Source organism: Electrona antarctica, assembly GCF_951216825.1.
Source record: "Electrona antarctica genome assembly, chromosome: 5".
NCBI lineage: Eukaryota > Metazoa > Chordata > Actinopteri > Myctophiformes > Myctophidae > Electrona > Electrona antarctica.
Genome location: NC_136810.1, coordinates 38026125 through 38051554, shown reverse-complemented (window position 1 = coordinate 38051554; position 25430 = coordinate 38026125). Strand labels below are relative to the sequence as shown.

General features: G+C 44.4%; 1 protein-coding gene across 1 annotated transcript in view; it reads right to left on the bottom strand.

Annotated features, from left to right (window-relative positions):
* Nucleotides 1-25430, bottom strand: part of sema3d (sema domain, immunoglobulin domain (Ig), short basic domain, secreted, (semaphorin) 3D) — a 48118-nt gene that overhangs the window by 12279 nt on the left and 10409 nt on the right. The window contains exons 5-15 of the mRNA XM_079501627.1: nt 24454-24547; nt 22180-22308; nt 20299-20435; nt 17736-17850; nt 13998-14067; nt 12906-13050; nt 10425-10647; nt 8577-8665; nt 6350-6391; nt 3518-3675; nt 720-784 (exon numbers count right to left, since the gene is read on the bottom strand). Coding sequence (XP_079357753.1) covers nt 720-784; nt 3518-3675; nt 6350-6391; nt 8577-8665; nt 10425-10647; nt 12906-13050; nt 13998-14067; nt 17736-17850; nt 20299-20435; nt 22180-22308; nt 24454-24547 — 1267 coding nt within the window. The remainder of the gene's footprint in view (nt 1-719; nt 785-3517; nt 3676-6349; nt 6392-8576; nt 8666-10424; nt 10648-12905; nt 13051-13997; nt 14068-17735; nt 17851-20298; nt 20436-22179; nt 22309-24453; nt 24548-25430) is intronic.

Here is a 25430-nt window from a genome sequence, read left to right as displayed (position 1 = left end):
CACACACACACACACACACACACACACACACACACACACACACACACACACACACACACACACACACACACACACACACACACACACACAGCGAGTAGGGCAACACGCTGAGGGGGGCAACAAAATGTGCCATAATGAAGAAAATAAATTAATAACGAGCGGCCGCATTGTCTCGTCGGGGGGGGGGGGGGGGGGGGGCACAAACCAAATAGTAACCAAATGCACACAAACATACACACAGCCTCTGTTCTCTTTGTTTGTGATGCCAGAAGTGCAATATAATATGGGCTATTGGGCCAAGTGCAATATCTTATCTAGCGGATGGATTCTCATGGTCTCCGATCCCTTATTCTAAGATTTATTATCATGCATTATGGATGTTTTTATTCGACAACTTACTATGATGGATTGACTATGACGGCCTAACAACTATAAATGCACTCTGTTGAGCTGCCAACTTGTGCATTTCACACAAGTAGGCCATGTATGGCCTACTTGTGTGCAAGCAGACCATGAGATGCGTTCATCACTGGCATCACCGCGGCCAAAAAAACATACATAAACAGCCAATCGCTGTTCTTGGTCCCTGATTGGCCGATGGAATACACCGTATACATACCCAGTCGATCGCAGTACTTGCGCGCTCTGCTTGCGCAAGTAATAAACATCACATTTTATCTAAAGATACGGAATAAAAAAGGGAATCAAGATCTACGTACTGTCCTCTGTGTCCCAGCACTGAACGGCAGGGTCTCCATTCTTGATGTCCTGTCTCCTGGCCCTCCTGGAGAACACCCCCACGCACGCACGCACGCACGCACGCACGCACGCACGCACGCACGCACGCACGCACGCACGCACACACACACACACACACACACACACACACACACACACACACACACATTAGTTGAGTGAGGCTACAAGTTCACATTCTGTCTGTGGGATTTGTTATGCACGTGTGACTGCATGAGGACAACATGGCCTGTGGGGGTAGCAGGGTTTCATGGTCGTTAACATTTAAGGAGCTCTTCCCAGACTGATAACCCACCGAGTGTACTATGTCCACAGTTCCACATGTTCCCTGCATGAAAATAAGCTTTGAAAAATGCAAAATGACCCCCAAAAATGCACCTAAATTGAAATGGTTTCAGATTGTTTTTTATACTGTGTGACAAACTGTATATTGTGGCCATTTAGACTAGAAAACAAGAGAACAAATTGTGAAACCGAAGCATCTTTTCCTACAACTCTGAATTCAATCAAATGCAGTGAGTGCCAAACACTAAATCAGCCATTACAATGTGAACAGTCTCTCGAAGTAGGGCACTTACGATCTTTCTATCGTTATTTTATTTCTTCTTTTATATAAAAATCATATAAATAATCATATATAAAATGTTACACTTGTAAATAACCCATTTAGACCTGAGGCCGATTCTAAAAATGGCAAATGATTATTTAAAAAGATTACAAAATAAATTACAAAAAAAAATATATATACGGTACATAGCAACAACTACCCCAACAGGGGTTCCCCTCCTAAATGGGATAATGTATGTCACTACATTCAAGTCTTTCTAGTTTTAATGTCTGTGATGAGATATGTGTTAAACTGAGAGCTCCAATCTATGCACGCTATACATTCCAGATATCACCTCATCACTGGCTCTCCCGGCCTTCACATCTTCACAACAGCTGCTCTTAATAACGGCCAATTTAAACAAAGACTGCTCTTGGTTCATTTAATAGGAACAAGACTCACTGATTCTGACGTTCAATTACCAGTGTTGCTGCAATTTAAGCAAAACTGAATGGAACACAGTTAGTGACAGACTATACCGACTATATACAAGTCCCGCCCTCTTTCAGAACAACGAGCGGCCCGGAAGAGAATTTCCCATTCATTTTTACCATAGACGTTGCAAAAAGTATTTTATTTAATGTCCTTTAAAGCCCCGGACAAAGCTAACTCGGCTCCTGACAAATGATGACAATAAACAAAGAAAATAATTAGAAAGAAGAAAAACTATAAAACAAGTGTTGTACCATGCCAATTTTTTCTTCTTTCCAATTATTTGTTTGGCCCAAAAAATTGTGTTTATTGTCAAGATTTGTCAGGAGCCGAGTTGGCTTTGTCCGAGGCTTAAAGGTCTTTAAATAAATAGTTTCTGAAACATCTATGGGAAAAATTAATGGGTAATTCTCTTCCGGTTACGCTCTGACTAGACATGCTCCTGCATGGGTTCGAACAACTCAACGTTCAAAGTCTCCTTTTCCCCTGCAAACGACGTCAGACCCTGCAATATTGGCTAAAATGCACGCAATCAGTGTCAACACAAAGGGTTTCAGACTCTTCTATGGTTTTGTTCACTTGGTCTCCTCCGCTGAGTTTTCATGTCAGCACCTCCTCCCTGTGTGTCAGCCCTGTTGGACCGACGGGTCATCTCTTAGCCCACGCTCAATGACACATGTGAAGATCAGCTTTCAAAAGAAAGAGCCCACTGCGCTAAAAGCATCGCTTCCACCATCCACACATCGAATAACAGCATCCCCACTGACCCCAAATGCCGTGGTGTGACCCCCCACCCCCCACAACAGCAGGGCACAGCTTGCTATCTGTAACCGATAGATCCACAATAGAAAAGTGTGCGCATGAGCAAAAGGCATACATGTATGCACGTGCGTTCACATTTTTGCCCCTCAAGGACTGCACTCCTGAGCTGTTGGAATGGCAGTAGCATTAATCATGTGAGGAACGGCATTTCCAATCAATGCCTCAGTCCTCAGACGGACTAACGCCCTGTGGCATGGAAACAAAAAAACGCTGAAGAGGTGAAAAGGACTGGAATAGAAAACATATTCAGTAAGAACCCTGAACTCCTCCTGACAGAGCAACAATAAAGGACTAGAAGGCCTTACGCACACGCACACACACACACACACACACACACACACACACACACACACACACACACACACACACACACACACACACACACACACACACACACACACACACACACACACACACACACACACACACACACACACACACACACACACACACACACACACAGCCACAGCCACACACACAGCCACACACGCAAGACTCAGGAGAACTTAGCCGAGACCAGCTTTGTTTGAATTGTTTTTTTTCCCCTTTCCTTTGACACCAACACTCTTCAGGTTCACTATACTGTAAATCATTTGGACACCTCAATATATCAACATACCTCTGTGACAGTGAGAAATGAACGGGAAATGTTTGTTTTGCAGTAGGAGAAAGTGAAGGAATGAGGAAGCAATTAAAAAAGATGATTCCGCGATTACATAAGCTTGTAATTAAGTAAGCATGTGTGAGTGTGTGTATGTGCAGACATAGAGTAGACAGACAGACAGACAGACAGACAGACAGACAGACAGACAGACAGACAGACAGACAGACAGACAGACAGACAGACAGACAGACAGACAGACAGACAGACAGACAGACATGTCTGCTACAGTAGCGTACCTCTTGGATGCAGGGACGTAGCGTGAGCATGTGTGTCCATCCCAGGCGCAGTACGGGTCACGTGCCAAGCAGCACTCAGCGCAGGCCTGGCCATAAAGCTGGCATCTGCTCACAGACACCTGGGCGAGCCCTTCACTGGAGCCCACGTACAGCTGTTGCTGTGGAGACACGCACGCACGTATGCACGTGCATTTCAATTAATATATGGTTATTTTAACTGGTATAGTGGAGTACCGTAACACCATCGCATTTCTCTCCTCAGTGGGTTGACCAATTTTTATCTGAACTTGCACACAGGCATTGACCATTGGCTCACGAAGAGAGTGACGGAGCTCATTTTTCACTTTTCTCAAAATTGAGGGTGTTTATTAGCATTATTGTAATCTCTCAAGACAGATGCAGACCCCTGAAGTCAGCATCTCCCGTTACAACGTGTTGAGTTGTTGTTATTAGGAATGAAAACAAAGTCCTGGTCTCTAAACTGCCTCCCCCTGGTCCGCCGGGGCGCCTGATGGAGGGGAAAGGAACTGGTTGGAATAACGTGTTCCTTCCACGCGCTATGTCCAACCAGGGAAACTCCCCTCTGTCAGGTGAAAAGAAGCGGCTTGGAGTGTAGAGCCCAGAATTACTATGACAATTGACACTGTGTGAAAAAATGGGTTCCAAAATCGTGGGATAAAAATTATAGAAAAAAAAAAAAGAATGAAAACAAAGGCGCACCACCGGAATAGGATGGCTGAAGGAGAGTCAACGGGCAGGCGACATCCAGTCTCTACACCGGGAATTGGGCGGTTCACCCAGAGGCAATTATTTTTATTATTATTATTTTTTTTTTTCATTTTTGGCCAATGGCTTCCCAGCTTGGCGTTTTTGTGACCTCGGTCATACTGTAAGCAGTGGAGTTTCATAGTTACTGCGTAGGTACAGCCACGGGCTATAATGTGCTCTGTTGTCATGGTTACGGTCTCCACAGGCTATAGGATCTGTAGCTGGTGAGTGCACCTATACCTTTGGGGCTACAGTATACACACAGACCAGAGTGGTGTAGACTATAATAGAGTGGCGCCATTGAGAGGGCAGAAAACAGCGCTCGAGCGCTAGTCAAGCATGAGGTGGAGTTCGACAAGCAGGAGTTTGAAAATCATTGAAAAAAGTTGCAATGAGAGCGGCGCAAATATCTGCAATTTTAGGTATGTGTGCAACATGACAACCGTTTTAAAGTATTGTACAGTGACAACTAAAGTCTCTGTAATGTTTATGTTGTACTATTACTAAAAAACGATCTAAAAAAAAAGGGATTTAAGGTAATTTAAGCTGGGCTGTTGCCTGAGTCCAGTGCATTCTGTCAACTTCCAGTCCAGGACTTTGTAACTATTCGGCTCCCCATAGCCGACCCTGATAGCCTCACAGAGCCGCCCTTGGACTGGCCCCATGAAGTGAACAGAGACGTCGTAACTCTCCTTCAATGGCTCTGACGCAGACAGCACCACACAGAGAACGGTAGGACGGTCGGTCGGACGGACAGATGGACAGACAGACGGACAAACAGACAGCACAGGATGTGAGCTTTCGATTTAACGTCCACAGCGCTCACAAACGAATGAAAAATATAGCTTAGCTGAAACAACATCATAGACTTCTCATGGTTGTTGTGGTAATGAGTCATTATACCCGGAAAAAGCTCAATTTGTTTGACGTTTGCCTCTTTCTTTTTGTTGTTGTTCTTCTTAAATATTTTACCAAGGCAGTTACAGGAAAAAGCCCTCGGGGGTTGTATGCGCTGAGAAAATGCTCCATCGCCGTGACAGCCGAAGTGTCATAACTCTGAAGCTCATTTAAATGTCAAAACCTTAAATAAACACCGCCGTTGCCGTTGACACGGGGGAGCAGGCAGGAATTCTCAAGAGGAGGAGGATGGATTCCTTTTTTTTATAATGGGAAGAGCCACCGCTACAGATATGCTTGCAACACATCTCACAGGAGATTCCAAAACAAAACGTGCAAACAAGAGACAAAAACAGTTGTGGTTCGTGTGAAGAAGGAGGTGCAAAATGGTTGTGGAAAAACATGTGCACGCACACACACACACACACACACACACACCCACACACACCCACACCCACCCACACACACACACACACACACACACACACACACACACACACACACACACACACACACACACACACACACACACACACGAGAAGATGAAGAGAGGCAGTGATTGGAGGTGAAGCGTTCACTGACACCCACGACGAGAAAGAAAGAAAGGAAGAACGCAATGTGAACAAAAGTGCAGTGGTTTCCATGCCTTTTAAGAGCAGTGGTTCTCTAACTTTTTCATGTCCAGGACCCCCAGATTGACACTTATTACAGCCTGCAGACCCCCAAGGACCCCCAGATTGACACTTATTACAGCCTGCAGACCCCCGTTTGAAAAGATATGCCATGCAGGGACCGCCCATAAGAGAAAATATTTACGGCATTCTCAACCATTTCATCTCAAGGACCCCCAGTTTGACATGCATTAGGCTATGGGTCCATTTGGTTCCATATTTGTACACTCTCTGAGTTACAGACCCATAAGGGTCCATTTGGTTCCTATCTTAACTATCATTTAAGCTGGGGGGACCCCCTGGAACTCCCTCAATGACCCCACTTCGAGAACCACTGAGAACCAGAGAAAGAGAGAGAGAGATAGATAGAGAGAGAGAGAGAGAGAGAGAGAGAGAGAGAGAGAGAGAGAGAGAGAGAGAGAGAGAGAGAGAGAGAGAGAGAGAGAGAGAGAGATAGAGACAGAGCAGAATGAGAGATGTGTGAATGAGGCCTAACCTGTTTGGAGGACATCTCCATACTGAGGATCTTAGTGGGAACCTAGAAGAGAAACACACAGACAAAAAGCTTCAAACAGGCCGACCCAGAGATGATGCTCCACAGCTCACACTAGATAGGCAGGATTAAAGGAATAATATATCAAAATATAAATGTTGTTGTTTTTCCTTTTTTTTATTTATTTTTATTCAGACAGCCAGCAATGGATTAAACGGTCCCCCCCAAAAAATAGTCTCTGTGACAACTCTAGGGGCCACGGTCTGCATTAAAATATTTCCCTAAGAAGCTTTGTCACTGGTGATGGCAAATCTGACTAACCAATCAGGAAGTGGACAGTCAAATTCAATGCATTATTCCTTATCTTTGAAGGAAACAATTGGGAGCATTTAATCCATTGCTAGCTGGCTGAATACTACTATTACTCTATTACTACTACTACTACTACTACTACAAATAATAATAATAACAATAAATAAATGTCATTACATTTTAAATATATTATTACTTTTAGCTACTTTAACCACTTGAACCCCAGCATCCCTGTTCTGGGATTAACATACTGTGAAAATCGATCTACAAGCTCACAATGTGTCACACTGCGAGGCGATGTTGACCTTGTACATCACTTATTTTCAGTGAAGCGATAGCGTGTAGCGCAAAAACATAAAGTGGCCTAGCACAGAGCCCGGGGGGACTCCGGTCAACTGAGCAATGAGCATAGGGTTTAATTTGTATAATTACACTCGGAGGGTCACGTTGGCTATAGGCCTGTCGCAATTTTCTTAGATAATCGCAATTATTTTGCCATAATCGCCATAATCGTTTCCATGTGCATCTTTTTATTACGAGGCAAACAGAAATCATTTTTGTATTCTTATGTTCCAATGTTCAATGCCAAAAACACAATTAAATCCTTAATCACAATTAGTGTGAGAAGTGATCGTCAACTTAAATGTGTAATCGTGACAGCCCTAGACGCTGCTGGGATAGACAAAAACAACATAAATGTGGATCTCCGCTGCAAATAAATGTCATCATGGCGGTGTAGTTAGTGAAGTACTCTGTGAGTGAAGCGGACGGATGGCAAACATTTCACAGACGTGGCGTGCCACCGGAGCAGTGCCACAGGCCCTACAGACGTTTTAGAATACATGGCGTGCCACCGGAGCAGGGCCACAGGCCCTACGGACGTTAGAATACGTGGCGTGCCACCGGAGCAGTGCCACGGGCCCTACGGATGTTTTAGAATACGCGGCGTGCCACCGGAGCAGTGCCACGGGCCCTACAGACGTTTTAGAATACATGGCGTGCTACCGGAGCAGTGCCACGGGCCCTACAGACGTTTTAGAATACGTGGCGTGCCACCGGAGCAGGGCCACGGGCCCTACGGATGTTTTAGAATACGTGGCGTGCCACCGGAGCAGTGCCACGGGCCCTACAGACGTTTTAGAATACGTGGCGTGCCACCGGAGCAGGGCCACGGGCCCTACGGATGTTTTAGAATACGTGGCGTGCCACCGGAGCAGTGCCACGGGCCCTACAGACATTTAGAATACGTGGCGTGCCACCGGAGCAGTGCCACGGGCCCTACGGACGTTTTAGAATACGTGGCGTGCCACCGGAGCAGTGCCACGGGCCCTACAGATGTTTTAGAATACGTGGCGTGCCACCGGAGCAGGGCCACAGGCCCTACGGATGTTTTAGAATACGTGGCGTGCCACCGGAGCAGTGCCATGGGCCCTACGGACGTTTTAGAATACGTGGCGTGCCACCGGAGCAGGGCCACGGGCCCTACGGATGTTTTAGAATACGTGGCGTGCCACCGGAGCAGGGCCACAGGCCCTACGGATGTTTTAGAATACGTGGCGTGCCACCGGAGCAGTACCATGGGCCCTACGGACGTTTTAGAATACGTGGCGTGCCACCGGAGCAGGGCCACGGGCCCTACGGATGTTTTAGAATAGAGATGTGATGAATATTTCACCGTATGATGATGAGTCAACTCGCCCAGTGAGGACCGCGCTGAAAGGCGCTGAATTTGCATCTGTCAGTAATCAGGACTTTAGTATGTGAGTGCGTGCGTGTATGTTTGCAGCCTTCACACGCACATGTGTGTGTGTGTGTGTGCGTGCGTGCGTGCGTGCGTGCGTGCGTGCGTGCGTGCGTGCGTGCGTGCGTGCGTGCGTGCGTGCGTGCGTGCGTGCGTGCGTGCGTGCGTGTGCAGCACCTGGAACACTTGGAGCTCCTCAAGCACAACTTCCTCTGTGGACCAGTTCTCCTGAGTGATGCTTACTACCTTCAGAACCGAGCCAGCATCTGTGTGTGTGTGTGTGTGTGTGTGTGTGTGTGTGTGTGTGTGTGTGTGTGTGTGTGTGTGTGTGTGTGTGTGTGTGTGTGTGTGTGTGTGTGTGTGTGTGTGTGCGCGTGTGCGTGTATGGATGTGTTTTTGTGGGAGAGAGAGAGAGAGAGAGAGAGAGACATACACACACGCACAGAGAGAAGACAAAACAAAGTGATGGAAATTATGAATCAAGCAAACCACTAGCCATGTATTTTTCATAGAGGACCATAGAATACTAAATAATGCAAATCAGCCCATGCAGGTAGCAGCTCTGTTTCAAACTGAATCCGACAGACAAGCCACTCCTCTGGCCATTTCCAGGCCACACGATGATTTAAAATAGTCTGGTTATTCAGCAGTGGTGCAAAGTGTCAATACTGCAATGTAGAAATACTCTGTTATACGTAAAAGTCAGTACAGAAGTACTGGTATACTTTAAGGACCAAACAAAGTTTTCAGATGTTAATGTCTAGAAAATTACAAATCTTTTGAAAATAGCAGATCTACAGGCTCACACTGCGTCACAATGCATCACATCGCGACGCTACTATAGGGCTGAGGTGGTTAATATACGTTTTGTAATAATAATGAAAATGTACAATGTAACTGGTAACTAATGTTTTCAAATAATTGTAGTGGACTAAAAGTACAATATTTGGATCCGAGATGTAGTGGAGTAGAGTACAAGTAAAAGTATTGGAAATTGCAAAACAAAAAGTACAAATACTTCAAAATGTACATAAATGTACTGAGCTACTTTACACCACTGGCCACAAGATGATTTAAAATATTCTTGTTATTCAGAGTGACAGACAGGGTGGGGAACTAAACACGGAATAGAACACTGGAATCTGGATCACACACACACACAGACATTATGTTTGGCTGCAGTTGATTCCTGTTCTGATGATAAAGCACCATCTTCTGGTGAGTTCTGGAATAACAGCTGGAAGGCAGTAATCGGAATCAAGAGTCTGAGGCCCCATTTCCACCAGTTGGGACCCGGTTCAGTTCAGAACCAGTTCTTAGTCCATGAGCCAGAGGGACCTCCAAAATTGGAACATTAATTATGAATTGAGTGGGAAAAAACATTATATTTAATTGTTTATAGGATCAATATAAGTAAATTAATATATGATAACCCTTCCACAGGAGTAGCTTTTTAATATTTATCACACATTAATTTTCACCTACAGTATGCCTGTACGTGATAGGTGAATAGGTAAAAATGTTCTAGTTATCACCATGACATTTCCCCAGTTGATTACTTACACGAAGACAATGATTTATTGTATTACACGTTTTCTGAAATTGTGCCTATATTTAAATATGCAAATTAGGCATTATGTAGGAAAATATGCACGAAAATATGAAAAGGCTACTGTGGAAGGGTTATCATTATTTTACATCATTAATTCATTAATTTACTTATATTGACAATTAAATATAGGTATGGTTTTGCCCACTCAATTCATAATTAACGTTCCAATTTTGGAGGTCTGGCTCATGGACTACAAACTGGTTCTGAACTGAAGCGGTTCCCAACTGGTGGAAAAGGGGTCTGAGTGACTTTTATTGTCGATGCATGGCTGTGCTTGGTGAGTCAGTGGCTCACTGAGTATGCATTTCAATCAACTTTTTAAAAAAAATGTTTATTTCAGTTATTTGTACTGCACAACAACTGCACATACCCGGAATTAGTCCTCTGAAATTAATCAATGCTCCAGATCTCACCTGTCCCCAGGAACATGACCTCGTACTGCCCATCCTCGGCGCTCACTCTGTCCACCACTATCTGGGTCAGGGTGTAGTCAACGCGGACGCGCGTGAAGATGGGCCGTCCGGTCAGCGGACGCACAGAGCGATGCATCAGAGGGTGGAAGCGCACAAAGCTGACCACCTCGTCCGGGAAGTCCTTGGTGGTCTTGATCCTCGGATCGTACGTCTTGCTGGGACACTGCAGTGGGGGTGGGGGGGTGGAAAAAGTATAGTAATTTAAACTATTTACACCCTATTTAATGACTCTAAAACGGATATCTGTTACAATGAGGTTCTCAGACATACACTCTTAGATAATATAGCAAACAAGGATAAATAAACACGAAAAATCCAAACCCATTGCTATTTTGCTAATTTGCTGAACTTCACAGTTGTCTATTTTCTCCAGACTATTTTCTCACAAATGTTTTACTGAAAGTGTCAATACTGCAATGTAGAAATTACCCTGTAAAAGTCTGGGATTCAAAATAGACTTGAGTAAAAGTACTAAAGTATTGGCATCAAAATGTACTTGAAGTACCAAAAGTACCACACGACAACAACTCTTTATCTTCCCCTGCGCCACAATAATTAAAATGTCTAGTGAAGGCCTGTCAAAGGCCTGTAGGCCTAATAAAATGTATACCCTGTAGCCTATCTAACATAGGAATCTACATGTTGGCATTTTGTTTCCTTGTAAATGTTGGAACTTTTATGCATGCATTTTGAAACGCTGGACTCTGTCTGTCAATAAACTGCATGGGGTGTGTCTCCCTCTGGTGGTAGACTGGAGAACCGCAAGTGCTGATGACATCTTCCTGCATGCCTATGCACTGCCCTTCACTTCAAGCACACTGCCTCAGTGTCTAGTTTAACCACTTGATCTACAAGCTCACACCAGATTGCTATGTTCACCTAGAATTACTTTTTCGCCTGTAATGCTATACCAAAAACAAGGGCGCCAGGTTGAAAGTTGTTAACACTTAGAGGTCTTTCTGACCCATTTTGAGATTTTTAAGTTGATTATCTTTGCCAATGAAACTCTCAGAAGGTTCTCCTTCCTAAATAAATATTCGATTAAAATCATCTCTGTTTTTTATCTGAAACATTTTCTAAATATGACTTTAGGCATACTTCGTTTTCGGTCAAACTGACCCCTGTCACCCTTCCTCCCCCACGGGAGTTGACTTCACACCTCCAGACAGCCCATTGTTCAAGTAGTCAATATGTAAAAGACAATGGCTCTACCCCGCTGGGGGGTTGAAGGTGTCAAAGTGTCTGGAGATGAGACAGTAGCCAATATTAATATTGCAGGACAAAAGGTATTTTTGACTGATGTCAGCTTGTGTGGTACCTGGCCTTACTTCAGTCATGACCTGAAGTCAGCTTGTGTGGTACCTGGCCTTACTTCAGTCATGACCTGAAGTCAGCTTGTGTGGTACCTGGCCTTACTATACAGTCATGACCTGAAGTCAGCTTGTGTGGTACCTGGCCTTACTATACAGTCATGACCTGAAGTCAGCTTGTGTGGTACCTGGCCTTACTATACAGTCATGACCTGAAGTCAGCTTGTGTGGTACCTGGCCTTACTACAGTCATGAACTGAAGTCAGCTTGTGTGGTACCTGGCCTTACTACAGTCATGACCTGAAATCAGCTTGTGTGGTACCTGGCCTTACTACAGTCATGACCTGAAGTCAGCTTGTGTGGTACCTGGCCTTACTACAGTCATGACCTGAAGTCAGCTTGTGTGGTACCTGGCCTCACTACAGACATGCAAGTGTTAAGCAAGCATACACCACCTTCTCTATGCACCACTGATAATTAGCTTTCCAAACAATGCAGAATGGATTCCTGTATGATTAGCAGGACACGCTAGTTAACCTGGGTGGTCAAACACATTATGAACCAGGCTGCGCTGATTAGATGTATGCATGAATAATCGCACGTACATGCACGCACGCACGCACGCACGCACGCACGCACGCACGCACGCACGCACGCACGCACGCACGCACGCACGCACGCACAAACACGCACGCACGCACGCACACACACACACAAGCACAAACACGCACGCACATGCACACGCACAATTTGACCTATGGCGCGTTACACAGAATTAATGCTTCACACTTGCATCCACTTAAGACACCAACCTCAAATAGAGAGCGTTTATTATTGTTAATCAGCACTGAAGCTGAAGATCATATTTATGTTACCTGAGATAAAAATTACATCATGCAATGCTAATAATAAATAAACTCCTACAGTGCCAGTCTGTCTGTCTGTCTGTCTGTCTGTCTGTCTGTCTGTCTGTCTGTCTGTCTGTCTGTCTGTCTGTCTGTCTGTCTGTCTGTCTGTCTGTCTGTCTGTCTGTCTGTCTGTCTGTCTGTCTGTCTGTCTGTCTGCGTGCGTGCCTGCGTGCGTGCCTGCGTGCGTGTGGTGGTCAACGCACCGTCCCAGGCCGGGGGTAGGGGATCCGGCCCTCATATTCCACCCAGCGGTGGTCGGGTCCCTCTTTGTGAGCGTAGGGCCCGTTGAACGCTGCCCTGATGTCCGCCATGCTGTACACACACACCGCCGAGCCACGGAAGATGGAGCTGGGAGAGAGGAGCAGAGGAGCAGAGGAACAGCATAAAGAAACCAGAAGATGGAGCTGGGACGCCTAATTCTCTAGTCTAGACTACGGTAGGGTCCAGTAAAGACCCGCCCCACGCCTGCTTCTGATTGGCCCCCCTCCTACTAGTAGTAGAGAGGGGCCCCTACGGGCGCCGTCTCTAGCGAACTTGAGCTACGAGAGACACCACCGAGCGTGCCAAAGCGTGCGAGTTGCCGTGTCGAACGTTGCAAAGTTCGCTTAGCCGACCCAGCCCTGTTCGAGTTGCAACCCGATATGGACAGAATAGTAAATTATTACCCCCCCCCCAACATTGAGCAATATATTTCCCACCACGGTGGCCAGTGAATGGTATATTCAGTGATTTCACTTAATTCAAATTCACTTTCACTTCTTTTTTTGTTTTGTTGTGATAATCCTCCCTACTATAGAGTGTGCTGACCATATAAGTAGTTCATCCCTGTCCCCATTTAACCCCTGGGGTAAAAAAATAGAGAGGGGCCTTCCGTCAATCATGATCGAGCGGGGGCGGGCCTTGGTGTGCGTGCTGTTGGCTGGTCGTGTCCTCCCCCACTGTAATGCGTGCATGTGCACATCTTGTTACCGGGGCGGACCGGGTTTTTTTCCAAATCACCCAAATCACTGAATGCTCCTTTAAAACAACAGTATTTCTGTGGTATTCAGATAGCTAGGGTGAAGAGTGACAGGATCGTGAGGGCTGAGAGAGAGAGAAGTAATTACGCCACAGGTGGTGTGGACAGAGGTGATGAGTGGTGGACACACCTGGAGGTGGTGTGTGTGTGTGTGTGTGTGTGTGTGTGTGTGTGTGTGTGTGTGTGTGTGTGTGTGTGTGTGTGTGTGTGTGTGTGTGTGTGTGTGTGTGTGTGTGTGTGGTGGAGTGGTGAGGTGATGAGTGCATGGTGGACATACCTAGAGGTGGTGAAGACTCCATACACAATGGGGTTCTTCTCATCTCTGGTTGGGAGCATAAAGATGTCCTCTACACATGACAGATCACATAATGAGATGGTTAAAGATGTCCTCTACACATGACAGATCACATAGAAACGAGATGGTTAAAGATGTCCTCTACACATGACATATCACATAGAAATGAGATGGTTAAAGATGTCCTCTACACATGACAGATCACATAGAAATTAGATGGTTAAAGATGTCCTCTACACATGACAGATCACATAGAAATTAGATGGTTAAAGATGTCCTCTACACATGACAGATCACATAGAAATGAGATGGTTAAAGATGTCCTCTACACATGACAGATCACATAGAAATGAGATGGTTAAAGATGTCCTCTACACATGATACATCACATAGAAACGAGATAGTTAAAGATGTCCTCTACACATGATACATCACATAGAAACGAGATGGTTAAAGATGTCCTCTACACATGACAGATCACATAGAAATGAGATGGTTAAAGATGTCCTCTACACATGACAGATCACATAGAAACGAGATGGTTAAAGATGTCCTCTACACATGACATATCACATAGAAATGAGATGGTTAAAGATGTCCTCTACACATGACAGATCACATAGAAATGAGATGGTTAAAGATGTCCTCTACACATGACAGATCACATAGAAATGAGATGGTTAAAGATGTCCTCTACACATGATACATCACATAGAAATGAGATGGTTAAAGATGTCCTCTACACATGACAGATCACATAGAAATGAGATGGTTAAAGATGTCCTCTACACATGACAGATCACATAGAAATGAGATGGTTAAAGATGTCCTCTACACATGACAGATCACATAGAAATGAGACGGTTAAAGATGTCCTCTACACATGATACATCACATAGAAACAAGATGGTTAAAGATGTCCTCTACACATGATACATCACATAGAAACAAGATGGTTAAAGATGTCCTCTACACATGACAGATCACATAGAAATGAGATGGTTAAAGATGTCCTCTACACATGACATATCACATAGAAATGAGATGGTTAAAGATGTCCTCTACACATGATACATCACATAGAAATGAGATGGTTAAAGATGACCTCTACACATGACAGATCACATAGAAATGAGATGGTTAAAGATGTCCTCTACACATGATACATCACATAGAAATGAGATGGTTAAAGATGTCCTCTACACATGACAGATCACATAGAAATGAGATGGTTAAAGATGTCCTCTACACATGACATATCACATAGAAACGAGATGGTTAAAAGACATTGAAGTCTGGACTGTTAACACTATAGTGGTTGAAATACATTTCCATGTCAAGGGCCCCCAAAGTTTTATGAATTTGGCCACAGAGCCAAAGATTTGTATTTTTCTTGTGACCTTCTAGATCAGATGCATGGGAAAAAAAGCCTTGCTTATTTTGGACCCTGGTCTTGGAATGACCTACAGTCTACAGACCAGACTCAAACTGGCTTCTGTGATTCCCCTAGTGAGCTTTAAAAGGATTTCCATGGGCACACTTCCCAAACATTGCTCCTGCTTTGACATACCGGTATATAGCAAATATTGGTTCTCTTGCTTTTTAGTTTAATAGCAAATTTCGTTGCTTAGTTTTATATATTAGCCTTTATTGGTTGCGTTATTAGACGTTCCTGTTCTCCCTTTGAGCTTCTTCGGTAGTGGGTATTTAGGAGTGTTGCATGTTTGTCCTGTTATTGTCTTGTATTTATTGTTACTGGCAGAGCTGTCAGTTATTTTGCCTCTTCTCTTGGCCAGTTCACACTTCAGTCTCAATGTGGTTTTTACTGGTTAAATAAAGCTTAAATAAAATTCTAGATCAGATGTTTTTTTATTTTTTCATAGCTGAAGTATAAAATACTGTAGGGTTTAGATGCTATATTAACTAATGCGGGGACCCCCTGGAACACCCTGGGGGTCCGCGGATGCCACTTTGAGAACCAATAAACTGCACGCTTCAGATAGTACTGTGTACTTTCACATTTTGTTTTCTGTGCTCTTCTTGTTGTGAACATAACATACTGTAGATTTTTTTAAATTGCCATAATTCTGTTTTTCTCACCGTATTGATGCTGCTCCATTCTCCACCTTCTATTTATTCCATGCATTACCCTCAAGGATAAAGACATTTTATCTGATCGCTTATCTGTGTTCGTCTAGTTTATTTTTAAAGCACTTCAAAATCATACAATATATGGCACTGATGTATAGTTTGCTGTGTTAACATAACCCTGCACTGTATGTAGTGTTAATTTACTCCGGGAGATGAACCCAAATGGACCCGGGTCTGTTTGGTTGTACCGGGGTTGGAATGACTAAACCATACAGTTGATGCTTCATTCATAACAGGTTATGACTTTATTTGTGGGGAAACATCGACCTTGTTCCGAATACAAATTGGGTTGCTTCACCGCCACTATCACCAATACTTGCATTTTGTGTGGATGTACAGGTACTCAACAGTATATTTTCAGCTAATTAATTACGTAAAGAAAACACCCCCAGCATGTACAGACCTTGAAAGAAATGCATATCCAGCTGGAGTTCACACCAACCCACTTAACTCCTACTGTTCCCATGGTTACTGTCTAATCCCCTCCCTCTATTGTGTATGTATGTTCTGTATTATTTATTAGCAAGGAAACGTTGCACAATTTCTTGTGTATTGTTATATGTGCTGTATAATAAGCACTTTTGCGATTCCCAGTGTATGAAATGTGCCGTGGAAATTAAGTTTATTTTGACATGTTAGTCTGTTTGATTGCCTATGCTCGAATAATAATTAAAAATATGTTTTAATCTGAAGATGGAGTGTCTTTGCTTAATTAGTTTTTTGGCTGCACCACAATTTATCAAGGAAGACTTCCTGGATTTTGTTTTGTATGCTTTCACCTGTTATTTAATTCAAGCTTCAATGTGTTGTCTCACGCACAACAAGCAGCAGGTACTGTAACAATATTGCAAATCATTGTTTGTTGGCAAGTTAGCAGCTCCACTGGGAAAATACTGTGGTATCTGGTGGAACCACATTTCATTAATATAGCCTAAATAATGTTAAACTAGACATAGACTAAATTGTTTCACATCTAAATTTGTAGACCTGAATAATACTAGCTATAGGTCTGACCAACAGGACAGACGTATAGGCACCATGATCACAGCTGGCACTCTATGGTAAATAGGCCTACTTTGATCTAGCTTAGCAGCATCTAGCACTTTGCTAAAGGGTACCATAGTACATTGCACTTTCAGGAATTAGACGTTACTTATTTACTATGATTTCCAAGATTATACAGACTGGTCCAGGAATTCAAAGGAGCAACATTCTGCTCTAAACTCACGTTTAGAGAGTTCACCACTGTTCCAAGTAGAGGGATATGCCGGACAAGAAGGAAAGAACACGAGATAGAATGAGAGAGTTATACTTTATAATAAATCTCCAGATATAAGAGAATACCAGCACTCACAGAACGGTTCTTTAAGGCACTTATATTTATAATATACCATGTCTGCATAAAAGTGCCTTAAATAAAAGGACAGTGCCGTGAGTGCCGGTATTCTCTTATAGAGATTTACTGTAACCTTTCCAGACTCGGTAAGAAAGAGAGAGAGAGAGAGAGAGAGAGAGAGAGAGAGAGAGAGAGAGCACATTTTGTGTACATTTCATGTGCATTCCACTCACGGAGTTCATCAAAGTGTGTGTCCACTCCATCAGGTCCGGGGATGGAACACACCAGCCTGGCCTTGAGGAAGGTGGTCCACTTGTTGGTTAGACTCCTCAGCCCGCCAACATCATTCTGAAACCAAAGAAAAACACCAAGAAATTCACATCACAGCCTCTCTATTAATGCAGATGTCTTAACGTGGCCACATCCGCGACCGCAATCAAGCTCCCATGGACCGCTCACCGAAACCACAGTCTGTGTGTAATCCATCTATAGAAGGACGCACACATGCTCGCAGACAATATAAAACCCTTCCAGTCTGTCTCCTATTTCCAGGACTAATTAGGAAAATAAACAGGTGAACCGCATGACTCTAGTAAGGATCTGATTATTTTGCTATTTAACGAGCACGAACCAGAGACCCAGGGTAAGGAGAAGGATAAAGAAAATAATGTATAAGAGAGATGGCTAGAGGCGAGGGGGTCATAGAGATAAACCCAGGCTCTCTGTTAATTATGCAGGGAGTTTGTTTGCATATGAATACCTTTTCCAAGAGGCAGCCTTTGACTGTGTGTACGGATAAGTGTACTCAAGTGCACACTTTATCAAACTTGGCTCAGGGGCTTATTTAACTAAAGGAGAGACTATTATACTGCAGGCCAATAGCACCAAAACACACTTGCCCAGAAGAACAGCAGAATCCTTAAGCACATAACGAGGGTGTATTTCAATGTTGATAACCTTCGGCGATGGAGAGTATAGGCTATTATCACAATCCAGCAAACGCTGGATCCGACCCACTACTACTGTATAAACAAATTCAGAAACGGGTCTCATGGTCGCAGCAAACGTATTTCCTGTAGGCGGAGACGACATATCTGCTGTGTAAACTCGCAGGTCTTCTACTACATTGAATGGTAGAGTGACTGGTAGAGTTAGTCTGCTCAAACGTTACTCTTTTACCTGCTTTTTACTAACTCTAACTTTACAAAGATGCCCAGAACATCAGGATGAACCTGTGTAGTTTATGACTGCTCCAACAGTAGTGGCAACATTCAACTTTGGAGAAAAACGGAATGTCAAAAAATACACCGCGGTGGCTGAGCACAGAGCCAGAGAGTAATGGTTTAGACGAAGCAGTTCTGACGTTATGCAGATATGCAGATATGTCGTCTCCGCCTACAGGAAATACGTTTGCTGCGACCATGAGACCCGTTTCTGAATTTGTCTATATCCAGAGACGCACTTTTCCTGACACACATTCTTTACTTGTATGCAGGAAAAACACCCCCACAGACACACTCAAGTATCCAATTATGGACGTGCACATGAACAGAAAGAGAAAGACAGAAAGAGAAACGGGAGAGAGAGAGAACAGAAATTCTAAGGAATCGCCTCCTCCTCTGTCTTACAGCTTACTCCCAAGTCATAAATGCTCTGTGAGCGTTTCTCTGAGAATGTAGCAGCAGTCCTCTGAATGCTTATAGGGCCCTGCTGCGCTCAGTTATACTATGTGGAACCACAATGGTGCACAATGGAAGTCACCACAGAGCTCTCCCATCATACGTCTCTCCTGCTTCCATCCGCATATATAGCACAGGTAATGACGCTATAGTTTTACTGAGGTTAAGGTTAGGAATAAGGTCAGGTTTAGGCATAGTTTTACGTTTAGGAATACCATGGAGACAGTTCAGAGGTTCGTCGAAATGGCAGCCAGTGCGCGTACCATATCACTTCTTAAGATCTACATTTACAGATGCCTTCATGTAGAACCCGTGGACTTAGCGCGCTCTAGGGATATTGACGTCAGTCTTCGGTGCTCTATTAGTTTAATTTTATAACTTACTACTGTATTATGAATGTGCTGAGCAACAGCAAACAAGGAGGCTGTATAGTGTCCGCAGAAAGAAAACAAGTTACCTCGACCTGACTTTTATTCAATCCCTCCTTTGGCTAACACACAGAAAACACGCAATCCCTCCAGGGTCGCAGGGACCAAATTGATGACAGGGAGCTGGCACAGGGTCCCTCTCCGCTCCATTCATCTCAATGAGTGTCCGGGGAGCAGAGTGCGCAGCCCTGCCCCCGACGGCACAACACAAAGGGGGAGCCTACGTCCGTGATTTAGCCCTCCTGACATCAGTGGACCGGTCCTCTTTCAGCACACTACAAAAGAGGAATGCACCAGGAAGGGATCCATCCCTTCCCCCGGGCAGTGATGGTGGTGGTGGTGGTGGGGGGTGAGGGGGCACATCTGTAGCGGCCCGACGGCGAAATCTATCAGCTCGCCCTGAGGAGTTACAACTTCCACACACCCTGTCAGAGATGTCACCCCCCTGCTGATGCCCCACCCCCACAGGTGCCTCACCTCTCCTCCCCTACTCCCTTTCAAGCCACACTCCACTTACTGCCACATCGCAATATCCACGTATCCTGTGCGAGGCTTGCCCTCCCCTCTGTCCGCGCCTCGATTATTCACTCCCTTCTCCTGCCCTCTCGTACCCCTAATTCTTCTTCTCCTCCAACCTCCCTTCCCTTCCCTCTCCCCATCCCGGTCGTATTTATACAGTAATGTCTCACCTTGCAGACGCGAGCCACGCGAGACAGGATGCTCTTGTCGCTTCCCTCCCGTGACACCTCGCGGAAAAAGAAGTATATCTTGTCATCGTCCGGGTTGTATGTGTCTGCGATGGGGTGAGCGGCTATGAACTTGGCCTCTGAAGAAAGGATGGAGAGAGAGAGGAAGAGAGAAGGGAGGAGATAGGAGGAGAAGAGAAACGAGGGAGATGAGTGTTAAAAAAGGACCACGCGTCATTATACAGCCCGACCGTACATAGACTTCCACGAGGAGTTGTACATACTGTATATGTATGTAACTATACAGTATGTGCATGCATCCCTTAGCATAACAAGTATTTACTCTCTCTGCATTCAACGACAGCTCTGATTTATCAGACTTTTTAGCTGAAAACCTGGAGGTCCAAGCCGAGGGAGATGGGAGAGAGGACATATGGAAAGAGAGTTTTCTTTCTATTTAGCACTATGTAATTACAAACAGAAGTCACATACACAACAATGGAGCAAGCTATGCTAGCAAGTTGCAACACAGCACAACAAACACGCATGAGATGTGGGGATACAAAAGCGGAAAGACGGACGATCAAAGAACAATATGTTTCAAAAAGACATATGCTGATAATGAAAGACATAACGCAAAATAAGTTCTGGAAGAATTGCCTAACAGAGCAAGCTATCATGCAGTGTGCTGTCATCGGTGTCCCGAGACACAGGGGAAACCGGTCTAAAGGACTGAAGTGTTACAGCGACGTTACATCAACATTAGCTCAACCCCTGGAAGTCAAGCCAACCAGCCCCGGGTGATTCCCTGGCTGGAGCAGCTTAATGCTGGGCTGCTCACACACTTCATAGAGGCCCTTTGTTAATGCTGGAGCATTGCTAAGATGTTCCACAGACTCACAGGGAAAGACACAGTCCTCACGCACGCACACAGTCACACACACACACACACACACACACACACACACACACACACACACACACACACACACACACACACACAGACACACACACACACACACACACACACACACACACACACACACACACACACACACACACACACACACACACACACACAAGGTCAGGAATAATTACTCCAGCCCTCTCTTGTGCACCACGGCTCTGAGCTTGTGAAATGTGGAGGCCATGTGTCAGGATTTAGATCCCGGTGACAACTGTTGATCCACGACAACCACTGGCTGTAAAACTGTCTCAACTGACTGGAGACACGCACGCACGCACGCACACACACACACACACACACACACACACACACACACACACACACACACACACACACACACACACACACATATGCGCACACATGCGCACACACGCACGCTTGCACATGCCCATTTGGCTGTATGTCTATACATGTATATGTGTCTATATGTGAGTCAGAGGGGTGAACCTTGTGGCACACTGTAAATCCTCCAGTAGGTGTGGTGGTCCCAGTTCGTCCCAGAGTGGCATTCATATAAAAGCTCCAGCAGTCAAATGAATAAGTGGGCTGTTTCCTCTGGACTGGAATGCCAATAACCACACTCTACATCCCACCCTGGGAGCACAGAGAAGCCCTTTGTATGTACGCAGAGAGAGGTCGGAAACATATAAAGATGAGAGGAAAGAGCTTATGACTTATGACAGCACTCGGCATGTTTGCAAGCGTGTATTAATGTATGTTCATGCGTGCCTTTGTGGGGAGGGGTGTGTGTGTGTGTGTGTGTGTGTCAGTGTGTGTGTGTGTGTGTGTGTGTGTGTGTGTGTGTGTATGCGTGCGTGTGTGTGTGTGTGTGTGTGTGTGTGTGGGGGGGGGGGGGGGTATGCGCGTGCGTGCGTGCGTGCGTGCGTGCGTGCGTGCGTGCGTGCGTGCGTGCGTACCATTTATCCAGTAGTCTTCGGAGATGTCAGTGCGTATGTAGTGCTGATCAGGAGGAGGACCCAGCGAGCGTGTGAATGTCGTGTCTTTGCCCAGGAAGTCTGAGGCCGTGCCTGCATACAGGTACTGGTCTGTGTGGCAGAGAGGGAGACAGACAGGTGTATCAGAATGAGACAGACAGGTGTATCAGAATGAGACAGACAGGTGTATCAGAATGAGACAGACAGGTGTATCAGAATGAGACAGACAGGTGTATCAGAATGAGACAGACAGGTTTATCAGAATGAGACAGACAGGTGTATCAGAATGAGACAGACAGGTTTATCAGAATCGTAGTCAGCAGTGATTCTCCACCCTTCTAGTTTCAAGTTCCTAAAAAAGCTAAAATATTCATGACATTTTCAACAAAATTCAATTACTTTTTCCCCAGTAATTTCATGAAGCTAATAATAAATAAATCACCGAAATTCCATGAATTAGAAAACCAAACTGTTTAAGAACAGATGAAAATAGCTGATCTACAAGCTCACACTGTTGCGTGAAGCGACATGTTGTGAGCCTGTACAGTAGATCTGCTATTTTCACTATACGGTAGTTTAGGTCCCGGGCATCAAACGTCATTTCTCTCTTTTGGGTCTTGAGCTAAAAAACAATTAGACCATGGACCCCCATTTGATGTGATTCGTATGACTGGGATCACAATATACTGTGTTCATTTAACTCTGAGGGAGTATGGATGGAACCAAATGGACCCTGCTCAATGACTGTACGTCACAGCATATAAGAGTATCAGCTTAAATGGCATAAACAAAAATCATAGGGGGAAACCTGAATATTGCTGAGTAGGTATTTGTATGAAGTGGGCCAAAGATTCACTGTAAAGTGGGCCAAATATTCACTGTAAAGTGGGCCAAAGATTCACTTGGAAATGTAAACTGAGTCTATAATGTAAACAACAAAAAATGTAATCACCAATAAAGCTTTTACACTTTGTCATGAATTTGGAACTGTGTGAGGGTACAAGTTTATGTTTTTACAATTCTTCTCGGTTTACAAGTGCACTCCCTGTATGTGTTAGGAAATATGTATGACGGCCATGGTTTTAGATGGTTATTTGGCCTTTACGTGATGCAATACGATCATCTATTTAATTTCACTAGTTTAGCTCATTAAAACAATACACAAACACAGACCGAGAGAGAGTGCTCTCGAGAAACGAAAGCAAATGACGGGGAGACAAAGGTCAGAAACATGCAAGCCGAATCATATGTCTGAATATGTTTACAGATCCCCGCCAAGTCATCTTGTTTATTTCATTTGTTGAACAGAGGGGCGCCTGGCCGCGTATATGACCATAATAGAGGAAAACAGATCTTTGAAAACATATTCACTCACCAACTGGGTGAGATCACCATATTTTCCTTTATTACACAGAAAGGTAATCGTCAGTGTTGATTTGAGAGAGTTTGGTTCCGTTTGTGTACTCTCAGAGTTAAATGAAATGAACACATGATTTGACATAATAGGAATGATACTGATGCTGCAGCACAGTAAGCACAGTACATGCTAACCCAGCAAGCCAAATAACGTCATGATAACGTTATGATGACGTCCTCCAGTGACTCCGGTGACGTTCAGGACTAGGCCAGATCACAGCCCATATGGGGATATGGGCTGTGATCTAATATAGCTTATTCTGGGCCAGATCTGACTAGTTATGATATGACTTAAGTTGATCTGGCCTCGATCAGACTCTCTCTGATTCATCCAGGGACGTCCGTCTTAGTGGGTAGAATTTATGTTGAAAAGCAGGTGATATTCTGGGCCAGATGTGACTAGTCTTGTTTTGACTTGATCTGGCTCCAATCGAGACGTCACTAATTCGTCCTGACCGTGCTTGCTGGGAAGTCATTGGTTCCCAAACGTTTTAGCTCGAGAACAAAAAGAGAAATTAAACGTTTGCCCGGGACTCAAACTAGTGAAAGTTACAGATCTACAAACTCACGAGTCGTTTCATTTTTTGATTTGTGCGTGCGTGTGTATGTGTGTGTGTGTGTGTGTGTGTGTGTGTGTGTGTGTGTGTGTGTGTGTGTGTGTGTGTGTGTGTGTGTGTGTACATGCGTGTGTGCGTGCGTGTGTTTTAAACATACTGTAGGAAATGGAAAAAGGAGTTATTTACTCGTGGTTCGCGACCCAACAATGGTCCCGACCCGACCCACTGTTTGAGAACCAGTGTCCTATAAGTGATGATAAGGTGACGTGGTGTGTATTCTGACCTGTGAGGACAGAGGAAAATGGCTGCCAGGGGTCGAAGGGGCATTTGAGCCGGCCGGACTCCACTGTACCGGACAGCAGTTGAAACACACCATTCTGAAAGTAGGCATTAAAGAAGGAGAGGGAGACAAAGCAGATGTAATGATATTGCACCTTTGTACTGTGCACTGAATGCATGCAACCCAATGCACTGTCCACCATTGAGAAGAATGTGCGATAGAATGTCTTTATGAGGATGCTGAAAAGCAAATTCCTAACAATAAGTGGAGTTGCGTGGAAATCAATTTTTTTCAGGAAATGAAAAATATATATTTTTTGTTCAGGAGATGAAGAAACCCTTATATTTGTTTTAAGACAAAGCAATACTGCCTGTCTGCCTCATGAAAGTTGGTATTGTGACTTTATATATTGTTAATTACTTGCATGAGAGGGGGAGAGGTTGTGCAGTTAGCTGTTTTGGCAGACAGTTTGAGGTTCCAATGGAGTTAAAAGGTTTTGTCCAAAGCACTTTTTAATACTTCATTGGTTCCAAATTTGTATAGCCAACACACAGACATAAAGGGTGTTCAATAGAGCGTCGCAGTCCCGCCCCCTTTCATGACGACGCCAGGCCCAGGAAATAATTCCCAATGCATTTTTTCCATAGACATTTCAAAATGTATTTATTTAAAGACCTTATAAGCGTCGTACAAAGCCAACTCGAGTTGTGACAAATCATGACAACAAACACAATATTTTGGACCAAACAAATAGTTACAAAGAAGAAAAACAACAAAAAAGTGTTGTAACCTGCCGTTTTCTTCTTCTTTCTAATTATTTGTTCTGCCCGAAAAAATTGGTTTGTTGTCATGATTTGTCACGACAAGTGACAAGTTGGCTTTGTTCGAGGCTTAAAAGGTCTTCAAATAAATACTTATTGAAATGTCTATGAGGAAAATGAACGGAGAATAATTTCCTGGGCCCTGGTAGGGGGCAGGAC